This window comes from Selaginella moellendorffii, unplaced genomic scaffold (assembly GCF_000143415.4).
Source record: "Selaginella moellendorffii unplaced genomic scaffold, v1.0 SELMOscaffold_54, whole genome shotgun sequence".
NCBI classification, from domain to species: domain Eukaryota; kingdom Viridiplantae; phylum Streptophyta; class Lycopodiopsida; order Selaginellales; family Selaginellaceae; genus Selaginella; species Selaginella moellendorffii.
Genome location: NW_003314315.1, coordinates 407449 through 420053, shown reverse-complemented (window position 1 = coordinate 420053; position 12605 = coordinate 407449). Strand labels below are relative to the sequence as shown.

Here is a 12605-nt window from a genome sequence, read left to right as displayed (position 1 = left end):
TTGAGCTAGAGAAGAGCCAAAATGGCGGCCGGCTCGATCGGTTTCCTCTCGCATTGCGTCCCAGGCATCGTCTCTCCGGCACCTCGGCGCAGCGCGCACAGCATTGGCGAGAAACAGGTTCTTGGCTTGAGATTTAGCGCTAGTGCCGGAATTCGCAGCAAGAATCCGAGGAGAATCGCTAGAAATATCGTGTGTAGCAGCGTTAGAAAGCTTTCGGAGGTAGAGAGCTCGAGCATCGTTCCGGAAGAGCTTAGCAAGATCCCTGCCGCGCAAGGAGTCTATGCGATCTATGACAAGCAAGGCGAGCTCCAGTTCGTAGGGATGTCTAGGAGGATTTCTACGAGTGTCCAGGGCCATGCCAGGGATTTGCCAGAGCTCTGTGGCGCTGTCAAGGTAATCCTTCATCCATTCTTTGTAAATCTTTCTTCATTGTTTCTCGTCCTTTAGGTGGCTGTGGTGGAGAGCGCGAATAGAGAAGAACTTAAGCAGGCATGGCAAGCTTGGGTGGAAGAGCACATCAAAGCTACTGGCAGTGTTCCCAGTGGAAACTCTCCCGGGAACACCACCTGGACTGCAAAGAAGAAAGCCAAGAACGATCTAAAGATGAAGCCATCGCGGGACAAGGAGCTGACCATCACGCTCGAGGAGCTCATCGGCATCGTCGTCAAGACCCACAACGTCGTCGCCTTCATCAAAGGCTCCAGGACCGCTCCACAGTGTGGCTTCTCTCACCGGGTGCTCACCATCCTCGAGCAGCAAGGCGTGGACTATGAGACAGTGAACGTTTTGGACGAAGAACACAACTCTGGTGTGAGAGAAGCCATCAAGTCTTACAGCCAGTGGCCGACGATCCCGCAAGTCTTCGTCAAGGGTGAATTTGTTGGTGGAGCTGACGTGATGAGCGAACTGGCCGAAAGTGGAGAGATTTCCAAGCTCTTTGCTCCACTAAAGAAGTGATGAGACGAGCAGTCCACAGGTAGCTCACTTTTTACAACCAAGCAAAGCAAGCTCGAGATGGACCCTCGGATGGATTCCACGTGTCAGGGGCTGTTCATCGCAGTCGACAAAACACCAAAGGAAAGTTTGATCTATGCTCTCCAGCTCGAGCCATAGCGGAAGAACAACACAGGGGAGCTATGGAGACGCCGAATTTTGTGGTATGTGTGAGGATCTCTTGTTGGTTTTTGGTGGGTTTCTCAAGATTGAGACTTTCTCGCAGGCTAAGTGTCCGGTTCTCATGTTCGAGGCAGCGCAAGGAAGCGTTTCGTGGCACTCCAGAGCTCTGATAGGAGAGCTACACATGAGGGTGCTTGAGAACGCGTTTGTGCGGCTTCAGCTGCGTGATCTCCTGGTAAGAATAGTTTTTGTTGTTGAATTTTTATGATTTCTCTCTGTTGTCAGGACGGTCAGCTCTTGTTTGAGTACACCGTGCGTGATCCCCAAGTGTTTAGTACCTTGTCGCAACAATTCTTTGTACTCCGTCACGAGGTTTGTTCGTTCTACTCAGTTTGGTATATTAATGTTTGATTCGTGGCGCTTGCTAGAATGGCAGTCACAAGGGGTTTGGTTTCAGCAATCGCAAAGCCGCGCAGGAAACGCAAGCTAGAATTCAGAGGGCTATCAACGATCTAGCCACAAAAATCACTTCTTCCTCCTGCAGCCAAGCTCAAAATGCTGCCGTTCCAAGTAAGCTGCATCCTCACTGACAATGTTTGGTTGGTCGAGTCTCATAAATGTTCTTTTCGTTTCTCCCGTGGCAGAAGTTCTTATGTCATTACACCAAGAAAGACGGAAGAGGCAAAGGCTCAAGTTCAAGGGATTGCGAAGATTGCGACACTTGTTTGGTACGTGCTTCAACTTGTCACTGTTCCAACTTACTGACACATCTCGCAGAAAGAAGTGATATCGAGATCGGCTATCCCACAGATGTCAAGCACATTGCTCACATTGGATGGGATACTACTCACTCTGTAAGTGAATAGATTTCTTCTTTCTCTTTCTTTCTCTGACGAGCTTCGACCTTGATCATGGATAGATGGACTGCTCGCGGCCACCGAATTTCACAGCCACCGCATTTAACAGTGATAGTGTGGATGTGTGCGTCGCTGGATCATGGATTTCTTCCTCTGGTAAATTTTCCTTGAGAGTTTTCCTGCCTCATTTTGCTTCCTCGTTTCCTTTCTCCAGGTTCCAAATCTCCTCCAGATCCTCCATCATATTTTGTCGACTAAAGCTTCGCGAAGATTCTTACGTAGTTTTCCGTACACGATGTCGTACATATTATTCTGGTATATCCATGACAAGATTTTTTTGTGTTTAGGGTTTAGAGTTTCTAGGGTTAGCTCGTTGTGCGGGCGCTCTCCCTCTCGCGGCGCTCATCACTCCACTCCTGCTGCTGGCTAGGCGCCTTCCGCCAAGATGAGGATTATGATCAAAGGCGGGGTGTGGAAGAACACGGAGGATGAGATCCTCAAAGCCGCGGTGATGAAATATGGCAAGAATCAGTGGGCTAGAATCTCCTCTCTACTCGTCAGGAAGTCCGCCAAGCAGTGCAAGGCTCGCTGGTACGAGTGGCTGGATCCATCGATCAAGAAGGTGAGTCGAATCCCTCTTCCCTGGATTTCTTTTTATCTCACAGATTTGCCTGCCAGACGGAATGGACCCGCGAGGAAGACGAGAAGCTCCTTCACCTCGCCAAGCTCATGCCGACGCAATGGAGAACGATCGCTCCCATCGTTGGGAGAACACCTGCCCAGTGTCTCGAAAGGTATGAGAAGCTGCTCGATGCGGCGTGCTACAAGGACGAGAGCTACGAGCCGGCTGATGATCCTCGCAAGCTCCGGCCGGGTGAGATCGATCCCAACCCAGAGTCCAAGCCGGCTAGGCCCGATCCAGTCGACATGGATGAGGACGAAAAGGAGATGCTTTCCGAGGCAAGGGCGAGGCTGGCAAACACTCGCGGTAAGAAGGCGAAGAGGAAAGCCAGGGAGAAGCAGCTGGAGGAGGCAAGGAGGCTGGCGGCGCTACAAAAGAGGAGAGAGCTCAAAGCGGCCGGCATTGGGTCTCGTCTCCGCAAGAGGAAGTTCAAAGGCATCGACTACAATGAGGAGATTCCTTTCGAGAAGAGACCACCTCCAGGCTTTTACGACGTCTCCAACGAAGAGAGGTCTGTAGCGCAGCCGCGTTTTCCGACCAACATCGAAGAGCTGGAAGGGAGAAGGCGGTCGGACATCGAGGCGCAGCTTCGCAAGCAGGACGCTGCTCGGAACAAGATCGCTCAGAGGCAGGACGCTCCATCGGCGATCATGCAAATCAGCAAGCTCAACGATCCGGAGGCTGTGAGGAAGAGGACCAAGTTGATGCTACCGGCGCCGCAGATTTCCGACAGGGAGCTCGAGGAGATTGTCAAGATGAGCTCCTCGGCGGACAATCTACCTGGAGAGGAGGAAGGGAGCAGCGCCACTCGAGCACTCGTCGCCAACTATAACCAGACTCCTCGAGCCGGGATGACTCCAGCGAGGACACCTCAGAGGACTCCGGGTGGAAAAGGCGACGCCATCATGATGGAGGCGGAGAATCTTCTCAGGCTGAGGGAGACGCAAACTCCTCTCTTTGGTGGTGAGAACCCGGAGCTTCATCCGTCCGACTTTTCGGGGGTGACGCCGAAGAAACGGGAGGTCCAGACTCCAAATGTGATTGCTACACCTCTCACGACGCCGGGAGGAGTAGGATCGACTCCTCGAATCGGAAGTACTCCCAGGGAGACGTCTTTTGCAATGACACCCAAGGGAACACCGATACGGGACGAGTTCCACATCAACGAGGGATTGGAACTCGCAGCTGACAATCCCAAGGCCGAGAAGTTGAGGCAGGCAGAAGCGAGAAGGAACCTGCAGGCTTCGCTCAAGGGATTGCCTAACGCGAAGAACTTGTACCAGATTACCGTTCTCGGCGTTCCTACGGAGCAAGAAGAAGCCGACGAGGAGATGGAGGCTGACATGGCTGACGTGATTGCAAATGCTCAAGCCGAAGAGGACGCTCGAGAAGCTGCTGTTCTCCGCAAGAGGAGTAAAGTCTTGCAGCGAGGATTGCCAAGGCCACCGCCAGCAACGGTGGAGCTGATAAGGAACACTATCCCTCGATACGCGGAAGCAGATGATCCAAAGGCGCTTATCCAGAAGGAGCTAGTCGCCTTGTTGGAGCACGACAACGCGAAATACCCCATGACGGACAAGTCTGGCAAGCCTCCGCCTGTGATACCCGAGCTGGAGGACTTGGACGAACAAGAGTTGAAGGAGGTATGCGTGTTTTACTTGCGATGGTTACTTCGTTCTTACACTCCCTTGGCACAGGCTGCGCGGGAAATAGAAGAGGAAATCACCCTTGTGAGGGCCTCTCTCGGTCACGAAGGCGCTGACTACACGGTTGTCCGGGATGCTTTAGCCGATGACATGACTTACTTCCCCCAGAAGAACGGCTACGAGCGTGCGAGCCTCGCAAGCACAGCCGAGCGGCTGGCGGCGGCACAATACGAGTTTGAGGCCGTGAAGAAGCACATAGATGGTCACACGAAGAAGGCTCTAAAGCTGGAGCAAAAGATCTCTGTCCTAACCGGAGGCTACAAGGTACGTTACGTGGTGTTCGTTCTTGCGAGCCTCTCTAACTTGATTGACTTCCAGACGAGGGGCGATGGGCTGTGGCAGCAGATCGAGGCGGCTTTCAAGGAGGCGGAGACGCTGGGCACGGAGCTGCAGTGCTATCGATCGCTGCACCAGCAAGAGCAGCTTATCGCTCCCCGCCGGATCGAGGCGTTCCAGGAGGAGGTGAAGAGGCAGAGCGACAAGGAGAGCGTCCTCCAGATGAGATACGAGCGACGCTTGTCTTGCAGGAACGATCTGAGGCGACTGGTTACCGAGCACGATGCTCGAGTTGAATCTGATCCAACAGTGTAAATATTTGTAATGGTTTATAGCGATTGTACCAGCATCTTTGATTCCACTTTGATTTAATTCTCTTTGGTTCACAGCTCTTTTCTTTAAATCAATGGTCCAACAGTCTAACAATGAACTTTACTCTGGTAAACATCCAGGAATCTCGGTTTTCCTCACATGGTGTTTGTATCACCGTGCGTAGCATAAAATATAAGGTAATCAGTTTAATAAAGTTGGAAGGAACCTTCGTTCTACTGAAATGATATGGTGTTAAAAGCATGCAAGACGCGATGTTAACGTCGGAACCTTCGTTCCACTGATTGATACGGTGCTAAACAAAAGTGACAAGGAAAAGATCAACTTAATGGAACAAGAAAGACTGTTTACGGATCGTTTACTTTGGGACTGCGTGGGCTGTTCATGAAACATGGTAGAAATGAAAAACGTGAAAGATCTCTGTTGGATCAGTGGCTCAACTCTCACTGGTATAAAACCATCTTCTCTCCCTCTATCATTCACTCATTAGAAGAGAAAGCAGCATTACTACAGAAACTCTCTCCCTCTCTAAGATCGATCGGCTCCATCACCAAAAACTTTTGCAAATTTGATCTATGGCAGCCATGTTGTTCTTGTTCATGATCATGGTGGCAGCCGCAGCGCTATAGAAGATGGTGTGTATCCGCAAGAGAGAAGAGAGGGCACGATTTCTAGCGTCGCTCCACCCCGTGAGAGACGCCCGCAAGATCTTGTGGTACATGTACTCCGTGGAATTCCCCTTCCTGTCGCAAAAGGCGCTCGAGTTTGGCACCATCCGCACGCTCGGCATCCCCGGATCACAAATCTGCTCTTCAAGACCAAGTACGGCCTCCAGAAGCGCGCCGCCGAGACCAACATTCTGGTGAGCGAGATGATCCACCACCACGTCGACAGCGATCGCGGCTCTTACGCGGTGAGGAGATTGAATGGAATCCACAGCAAGTTCAGGATCCCAAACGACCCGTCCTCTCCCTCAACGTGATCGGCCCCATTGATTTCTCCGAGAGGTTTGGATTCCGCCAGTGGACCGACAACGAGAAGCAGGCCGCCTATGTTGTGTGGCACGACGTGGGCGTGAGGATGGGCATCACAAACATCCCGGACAGCATCCCTGAGATGCGACAATACATTCGCGACTACGAGGCCAAGAACGCCATCTTCACGGACAAGAACAAGAGCATCATCCAGGATCTCAAGCATCTGGTGCTGGACGCGTTTCCTCGCCCCTTGCAGCCCCTGGTGGAGACTGGGATCTGCGCACTCATCGATCCCACAATCAGGAGCGCAGTGGGATTGGAAAAGCCGCCCGTGATTGTGGAGTGGATCATCTTGGGTGCATTCAAGCTCCTGGCTGGGAGCTGCGTGTCCGTGTTTATGCCTCCCAGACGTGTAGGGGGTGCCAAGGGCAGCATTGAGGTGGACTGGTGTCCCAATCCCGCTGCCAATCCGGAAGAATACCGGCAGCTCAACGTGAATATGTATCGGCCACCGGCATTTGAGAAAGGATACAAGTTGGCGGAGCTGGGAGCGCTGAAATCGGGCAAGCTTGGACCATACTACGATGGAGGATTGCGCTGCCCCTTCCAGCAAATGCATGCATAATACAATCGTCACTACAAGACTAATAAACTTCCGCCAACCTCAACGTCTCACTCCCACAAATAGTGCTTGTTTCGTGTTTTTGTAAACTGGGCTTAAACATTACTGAATAAACAATTTCTTCAGCTATGACAGGTGGACATACTCACCTCTATACTACAACGTTAGTAATATTTTGGAATTAAGATATATCTCTGTAATCAAAGAAAGTCCTGTGTCCAAATAACGGCATTTCCGGATCATAAGACCATTTTATCTACTTTGATTGTACATAAAATAGAGATGGTGTAATGGAGTTTTTTGTATTGTGAAGCGCAGCTGGTGTAGTGGTATCATAGTACCCTCCCACGGTACTGACCGGGGTTCGATTCCCCGGCTGCGCAGTTCCTGTCCTAGTTTTGCAATTTTTCTTGCGATTAGATGGTGTGAAGGGAGTAGTGTAAGAATGTGGTCCAGGGAGGTGTTCCTGGCGGGGATTCACAGAGGAGATTTATTGGGCGCCAAACTTGCGTTTGATTTCCTGCCAGAGAGGCATTTGATTTGCTGGAGCTTGCTCCTTGCAGCGTATGCCAAACGCGGGCATCTGGAGGAGGCAAAGATTTTGGTAGATGAGATGCCAGAGTGGGATCTTGTCTCGGCGACGACGATGGTCAATATCTTATCGGAAAGTGGTCTTGTTAGCGAATCTAAGATTTTGTTTGATCAGATGGAGCAGCGGAATGTTGTATCGTGGACAGCCATGCTCACAGCATTTGCGAAGAACGGGCATTTGCGTCAGGCGAAAGAGATCTTTGATACGATGCCCGAGAGGAACTTGGTGTCTCTCAATGCGATGCTAGCGGCGTATGTCCAGCAAGGAAGATCTGTCGAGGCCAAAGAGTTTTTTGACTCAATGCTCATGAAAGATTTGGTGTCAGCCAACACGATGCTCTCGGGGCTCGATCTAGGCGACGCGGTGGAGCTATTTGAATCCATGGAGTACATCGACATCGTCTCTTGCAATGCGATCCTCTCCGCTTACACGCGGTGCTCCCCAATCGATCAAGCCGAAAAGATCTTCCGAAGCATGCCGGTTCACAACGTGATCTCGGCCACCGCAATGCTCACGGTATATGGTCGAGCAGGAGAGATGACAAAGTGTCGAGAGATTTTCGATGCGATGCCCGAGCGAACTCTAGTTTCGTGGAGCTCCATGGTGGCAGCTTATGGATCAAGCTTTGCGGTGGAGGAGGCCAAGCAGATCTTCGATGAGATGCCGCAGCACAGTCTCGAGAGCTCCAACGCACTGCTCAATGCGTACGCTCAGCAGGGACATCTCGAGGAGTGCTCGAGATTCTTTGTGGGAATGCCCGATCGCAACGTCGTCTCGTGGACGTCCATGCTCATTGCTCACGCTCAAAGCGGCAACTTCGATTTATCATATTCGATCTTCCAACGCATGCCAGATCGTGACATCGTCTCGTGGACATGGATGATCATGGCACTCGCTCGCACCGGGAGCTTTGATCGAGCCTTGGCCACTTTTGACGCTCTCAAGGCGGAGATTCTCCCGGACGAGGCTTGCTTCCTTGCGGTGCTCGCTGTTTGCAGCCATGCAGGAAAGATGGAAGCTGGCCAAGTTTGCTTTCGATCGATGCGGCAAGACTTCGGTGTGACCAAGATCACCAAGCAGCTCTATAGTTGCATGCTGGATCTCCTGGGACGAGCTGGAAACTTGAGCTATGCCGAAGATCTCATCTCCAACATGCCATTTGATCCCGACATTTTGGATTGGAGATGCTTTCTCGCTGCTTGCAAGGCTAATCCCAGCGTTGGCCATGGAAGAACTGCCGCCAAGCGAGTCTTGGAGCTGAATCCTAGCCATGCTACATCATACGTGTTTGCGGCTAATCTTTGCGAGCGCTAAATATTCTATAGCCCTAATCCGTGACTTTTGGGTAAGCGAGTACCCTTCTTTTTCACTAATCTCTGTCCATGTTTTCCGGCTTGGTTGAACACATGAACTCTTCAATCCTTACACAACGCAGAATTAATGATATGAAAGAGCTTGAAATCCAAAGCATGATGCGGGATATCCTGGCCAAGGAGGAGGAACTCCAAATCAGACAAGAAATGCTTAACATGAGTAGAGCAAATGTTAAATTGAATCGTGATAAGCTCTACACCAAGGAGATGAGGCAAGTCGAGGACGAGATTAAAAGTTGGAACGATATTTTGTTTTGGGGCTTGTGGCAATTGTCTTTCCACCAGCTTGTGTATGCTGGATGGGCATTGTCTCTCAAAGCTACTTGTGCTCTAAAGCTTGGTGGCAGCTCAGTCCCAGATGAAAAGGTAGTTTGTTTGCTTATGTGTTTTCTGCCAATCTCTTTAACATCATTTATGCATGCTTTGACATTGAAATTTTGGCGGGGCTGGAGTATGAAGAAGATGTAAGTTTTGGTGGAGTTGGAGTGTGAAAAAGGTGGTGATAGATTTTTCCAAGGTGGCTATCGTTTTGGGCAGATATGCAGATTATAGCTTGTGTATGGCTGAGGGGAACATAGAGATGATTTGTGGCAGTGCGCTGTGCTCTGCATCTGCCATCGAGCCAATGACTCTATTGGTGGGTTCGTATGGTAAATCTGATGGGTGGCAGCAGTCAGAACTGGTTGTGCTTGTGGATGGTCTTCTGCTTTGTTCATGCATACATTCTGATGACTACAAAAACACAATGTCCTCTGCAAACTTTGCAAATGCTCTACTCTCTCTTCCCAATTCCTGTTTTTATCTTTTTAACAATCCTTCATGCCTTGTTACCTCACTATTCTCCTACAGCTTGAACTGCTCTTTGATACTGATGAAATTCTTACTGCTCTTGCTACAGAGACTACGTACCACAGAAAAAATAACCCTTGCAGCAGACACTGTGAAGGATGGATAAGCAATCGATCCCATGCTCACCACAGTAACACTAATGTATATTTAAGTATACTTGATTGCTTTGTTCCGCTGGAAGAAGCCGAGGAACTTGCGGGTAAGGAAATGAATGCCAGGATAAGTTAGTAGCAACACGGATTGAGCTAAACAGGAAGAATGTTAGCTTAATAACCTTTTGTGCCACCTCCTTCTGTTTAAACTCTGATCCATCGTGCTCGGCAGTCCTCTCAGATTCGCTCGTATCTCATCTGGAGGACACTCTCCTTGTCGCTCTGCCTCTTCACCTCCTCCTGGAATGCCTCAATTCGGCGAGGAGCGATAAGCTCTTCTTGCTGGTGAACCGATCGATAGCACTGCAGCTCCGTGCCCAGCGACTCAGCCTCCCTGAAAGCCGCCTCGATCTACTTCCACAGCCCGTCACCCCTCCTCTGGAAATGAACCAAGTTAGAGAGACTCGCAAGAATGTAATGTACCTTGTAGCCGGCTAGAACAGAGATCTTTTGCTCCAGATTTAGAGCCTTCTTCGTGTGACCTTCTTCACGGCCTCAAACTCGTATTGTGCCGCCGCCAGCCGCTCGGCTGTGCTTGCGAGGCTCGCACGCTCGTAGCCGCTCTTCTGGGGGAAGTAAGTCATGTCATCGGCTAAAGCATCCGGACAACCGTGTAGTCAGCGCCGTCGTGACCGAGAGAGGCCCTCACGAGGGTGATTTCCTCTTCTATTTCCCGCGCAGCCTGTCCCAAGGGAGTGTAAGAACGACGAAACCATCGCAAGTAAAACACGCATACCTCCTTCAACTCTTGTTCGTCCAAGTTCTCCAGCTCGGGTATCACAGGCGGAGGCTTGCCAGACTTGTTCGTCATGGGGTATTTCGCGTTGTCGTGCTCCAACAAGGCGACCAGCTCCTTCTGGATAAGCGTCTTTGGATCATCTGCTTCCGCGTGTCGAGGGATAGTGTTCCTTATCAGCTCCACCGTTGCTGGCGGTGGCCTTGGCAATCCTTGCTGCAAGACTTTACTCCTCTTGCGGAGAGCAGCAGCTTCTCGAGCGTCCTCTTCGGCTTGAGCATTTGCAATCACGTCAGCCATGTCAGCCTCCATCTCCGGATCGCATTGCAAGAGACGATGCCGATGTACTCCATGGATTCAAATAGCTCCACCGCGTCGCCTAGATCGAGCCCCGAGAGCACCGTGTTGGCCGACACCAAATCTTTCATGAGCATCGAGTCAAAAAACTCTTTGGCCTCGACAGATCTTCCTTTCTGGACATACGCCGCTAGCATCGCATTGAGAGACACCAAGTTCCTCTCGGGCATCGTATCAAAGATCTCTTTCGCTTTACGCAAATGCCCGTTCTTCGCAAATGCTGTGAGCATAACAAAATCTTAGATTCGCTAACAAGACCACTTTCCGATAAGATATTGACCATCGTCGTCCCCGAGACAAGATCCCACTCTGGCATCCCATCTACCAAAATCTTTGTCTCCTCCAGATGCCCGCGTTTGGCATACGCTGCAAGGTGCAAGCTCCAGCAAATCAAATGCCTCTCTGGCAGGAAATCAAACGCAAGTTTGGCGCCCAATAATGAATCCCCGCCCTGGACGACATTCTTACACTACTCCCTTCACACCATCTAATCGTGCAAGAAAAATTGCAAAACTAAGAAAGGAACTGCGCAGCCGGGGAATCGAACCCCGGTCAGTACCGTGGGAGGGTACTATGATACCACTACACCAGCTGCGCTTCACGATACAAACAACTCCATTACACCATCTCTATTTTATGTGGTGATGACAATCAAAGTAGATAAAATGGTCTTATGATCCACGGCACAAGGAAATGCCGTTATTTGATAATCTCGTGACACAGGACTTTCTTTGATTACAGAGATATATCTTAATTCCAAAATATTACTAACGTTGTAGTATAGAGGTGAGGATGTCCACCTGTCATAGCTGAAGAAATTGTTTATTCAGTAATGTTTAAGCCCAGTTTACAAAAACACGAAACAAGCACTATTTGTGGGAGTGAGACGTTGAGGTTGGCGGAAGTTTATTAGTCTTGTAGTGACGATTGTATTATGCATGCATTTGCTGGAAGGGGCAGCGCAATCCTCCATCGTAGTATGGTCCAAGCTTGCCCGATTTCAGCGCTCCCAGCTCCGCCAACTTGTATCCTTTCTCAAATGCCGGTGGCCGATACACATTCACGTTGAGCTGCCGGTACTCTTCCGGATTGGCAGCGGGATTGGGACACCAGTCCACCTCAATGCTGCCCTTGGCATCTCCTACACGTCTGGGAGGCATAAACACGGACACGCAGCTCCCAGCCAGGAGCTTGAATGCACCCAAGATGATCCACTCCACAATCACGGGCGGCTTTTCCAATCCTACTGCGCTCCTAATTGTGGGATCGATGAGTGCGCAGATCCCAGTCTCCACCAGGGGCTGCAAGGGGCGAGGAAACGCGTCCAGCACCAGATGCTTGAGATCCTGGATGATGCTCTTGTTCTTGTCCGTGAAGATGGCGTTCTTGGCCTCGTAGTCGCGAATGTATTGTCGCATCTCAGGGATGCTGTCCGGGATGTTTGTGATGCCCATCCTCACGCCCACGTCGTGCCACACAACATAGGCGGCCTGCTTCTCGTTGTCGGTCCACTTGCGGAATCCAAACCTCTCGGAGAAATCAATGGGGCTGATCACGTTGAGGGAGAGGACGTATGCGAATTGGTCGTTTGGGATCTTGAACTTGCTGTGGATTCCATTCAATCTCCTCACTGCGTACGAGCCGCGATCGCTGTCGACGTGGTGGTGGATCATCTCGCTCACCAGAATGTTGGTCTCGGCGGCGCGCTTCTGGGGATCCTTGAGGCCGTACTTGGTCTTGAAGAGCAGATTTGTGATCCCGGGGATGCCGAGCGTGCGGATGGTGCCAAACTCGAGCGCCTTTTGCGACAGGAAGGGGAATTCCACGGAGTACATGTACCACAAGATCTTGCGGGCGTCTCTCACGGGGTGGAGCGACGCTAGAAATCGTGCCCTCTCTTCTCTTTTGCGGATACACACCATCTTCCATAGCGCTGCGGCTGCCACCATGATCATGAACAAGAACAACATGGCTGCCATA

The 12605-nt window shown here is 50.8% G+C and overlaps 5 protein-coding genes and 2 non-coding genes across 7 annotated transcripts; 5 read left to right on the top strand and 2 right to left on the bottom strand.

Annotated features, from left to right (window-relative positions):
* On the top strand, positions 1-1031 carry LOC9661499 (bifunctional monothiol glutaredoxin-S16, chloroplastic). The gene is made up of 2 exons (XM_002982596.2): positions 1-393; positions 448-1031. The coding sequence occupies exons 1-2, from the start codon at positions 22-24 to the stop codon at positions 955-957; spliced, it is 882 nt and encodes a 293-aa protein (XP_002982642.2). The 5' UTR covers positions 1-21; the 3' UTR covers positions 958-1031.
* Positions 971-2315, top strand: LOC9661498. The gene is made up of 8 exons (XM_002982595.2): positions 971-1157; positions 1220-1351; positions 1402-1488; positions 1545-1686; positions 1761-1844; positions 1894-1970; positions 2036-2129; positions 2188-2315. Exons 1-8 carry the CDS (start codon positions 1137-1139, stop codon positions 2229-2231), a joined length of 681 nt encoding a protein of 226 aa, XP_002982641.2. The 5' UTR covers positions 971-1136; the 3' UTR covers positions 2232-2315.
* A 24-nt stretch (positions 2316-2339) lies between these two features.
* Positions 2340-5023, top strand: LOC9661065 (cell division cycle 5-like protein). The gene is made up of 4 exons (XM_002982594.2): positions 2340-2595; positions 2652-4298; positions 4353-4625; positions 4680-5023. The coding sequence occupies exons 1-4, from the start codon at positions 2419-2421 to the stop codon at positions 4950-4952; spliced, it is 2370 nt and encodes a 789-aa protein (XP_002982640.1). The 5' UTR covers positions 2340-2418; the 3' UTR covers positions 4953-5023.
* A 1855-nt stretch (positions 5024-6878) lies between these two features.
* Positions 6879-6949, top strand: TRNAG-CCC. The gene has a single exon. It is a non-coding gene; the product is annotated as a tRNA-Gly (tRNA).
* Positions 6950-7011: 62 nt separating this feature from the next.
* LOC112350774 (pentatricopeptide repeat-containing protein At4g02750-like) lies at positions 7012-8472 on the top strand. Its single transcript, XM_024687575.1, has one exon. The coding sequence runs from the start codon at positions 7012-7014 to the stop codon at positions 8470-8472; it is 1461 nt and encodes a 486-aa protein (XP_024543343.1).
* Positions 8473-11151: 2679 nt separating this feature from the next.
* TRNAG-CCC lies at positions 11152-11222 on the bottom strand. The gene has a single exon. It is a non-coding gene; the product is annotated as a tRNA-Gly (tRNA).
* A 335-nt stretch (positions 11223-11557) lies between these two features.
* LOC112350773 lies at positions 11558-12604 on the bottom strand. Its single transcript, XM_024687574.1, has one exon. The coding sequence runs from the start codon at positions 12602-12604 to the stop codon at positions 11558-11560; it is 1047 nt and encodes a 348-aa protein (XP_024543342.1).
* Position 12605: the final 1 nt, after the last annotated feature.

What these genes read in the sequence shown, in the direction of transcription:
- LOC112350773 (XM_024687574.1), bottom strand. Translation starts at nt 12,604, where the DNA reads ATGGCAGCCATGTTGTTCTTGTTCATGATCATGGTGGCAGCCGCAGCG.
- LOC9661498 (XM_002982595.2), top strand. Translation starts at nt 1,137, where the DNA reads ATGGAGACGCCGAATTTTGTG. An exon ending in TTCAGCTGCGTGATCTCCTG is followed by an intron (nt 1,352 to 1,401) that starts GTAAGAATAGTT and finishes CTCTGTTGTCAG; the next exon opens with GACGGTCAGCTCTTGTTTGA. An exon ending in ATCATGGATTTCTTCCTCTG is followed by an intron (nt 2,130 to 2,187) that starts GTAAATTTTCCT and finishes TCCTTTCTCCAG; the next exon opens with GTTCCAAATCTCCTCCAGAT.
- LOC112350774 (XM_024687575.1), top strand. Translation starts at nt 7,012, where the DNA reads ATGTGGTCCAGGGAGGTGTTCCTGGCGGGGATTCACAGAGGAGATTTA.
- LOC9661499 (XM_002982596.2), top strand. Translation starts at nt 22, where the DNA reads ATGGCGGCCGGCTCGATCGGTTTCCTCTCGCATTGCGTCCCAGGCATC. An exon ending in AGCTCTGTGGCGCTGTCAAG is followed by an intron (nt 394 to 447) that starts GTAATCCTTCAT and finishes CTCGTCCTTTAG; the next exon opens with GTGGCTGTGGTGGAGAGCGC.
- LOC9661065 (XM_002982594.2), top strand. Translation starts at nt 2,419, where the DNA reads ATGAGGATTATGATCAAAGGCGGGGTGTGGAAGAACACGGAGGATGAG. An exon ending in TGGATCCATCGATCAAGAAG is followed by an intron (nt 2,596 to 2,651) that starts GTGAGTCGAATC and finishes TTTGCCTGCCAG; the next exon opens with ACGGAATGGACCCGCGAGGA. An exon ending in TCCTAACCGGAGGCTACAAG is followed by an intron (nt 4,626 to 4,679) that starts GTACGTTACGTG and finishes ATTGACTTCCAG; the next exon opens with ACGAGGGGCGATGGGCTGTG.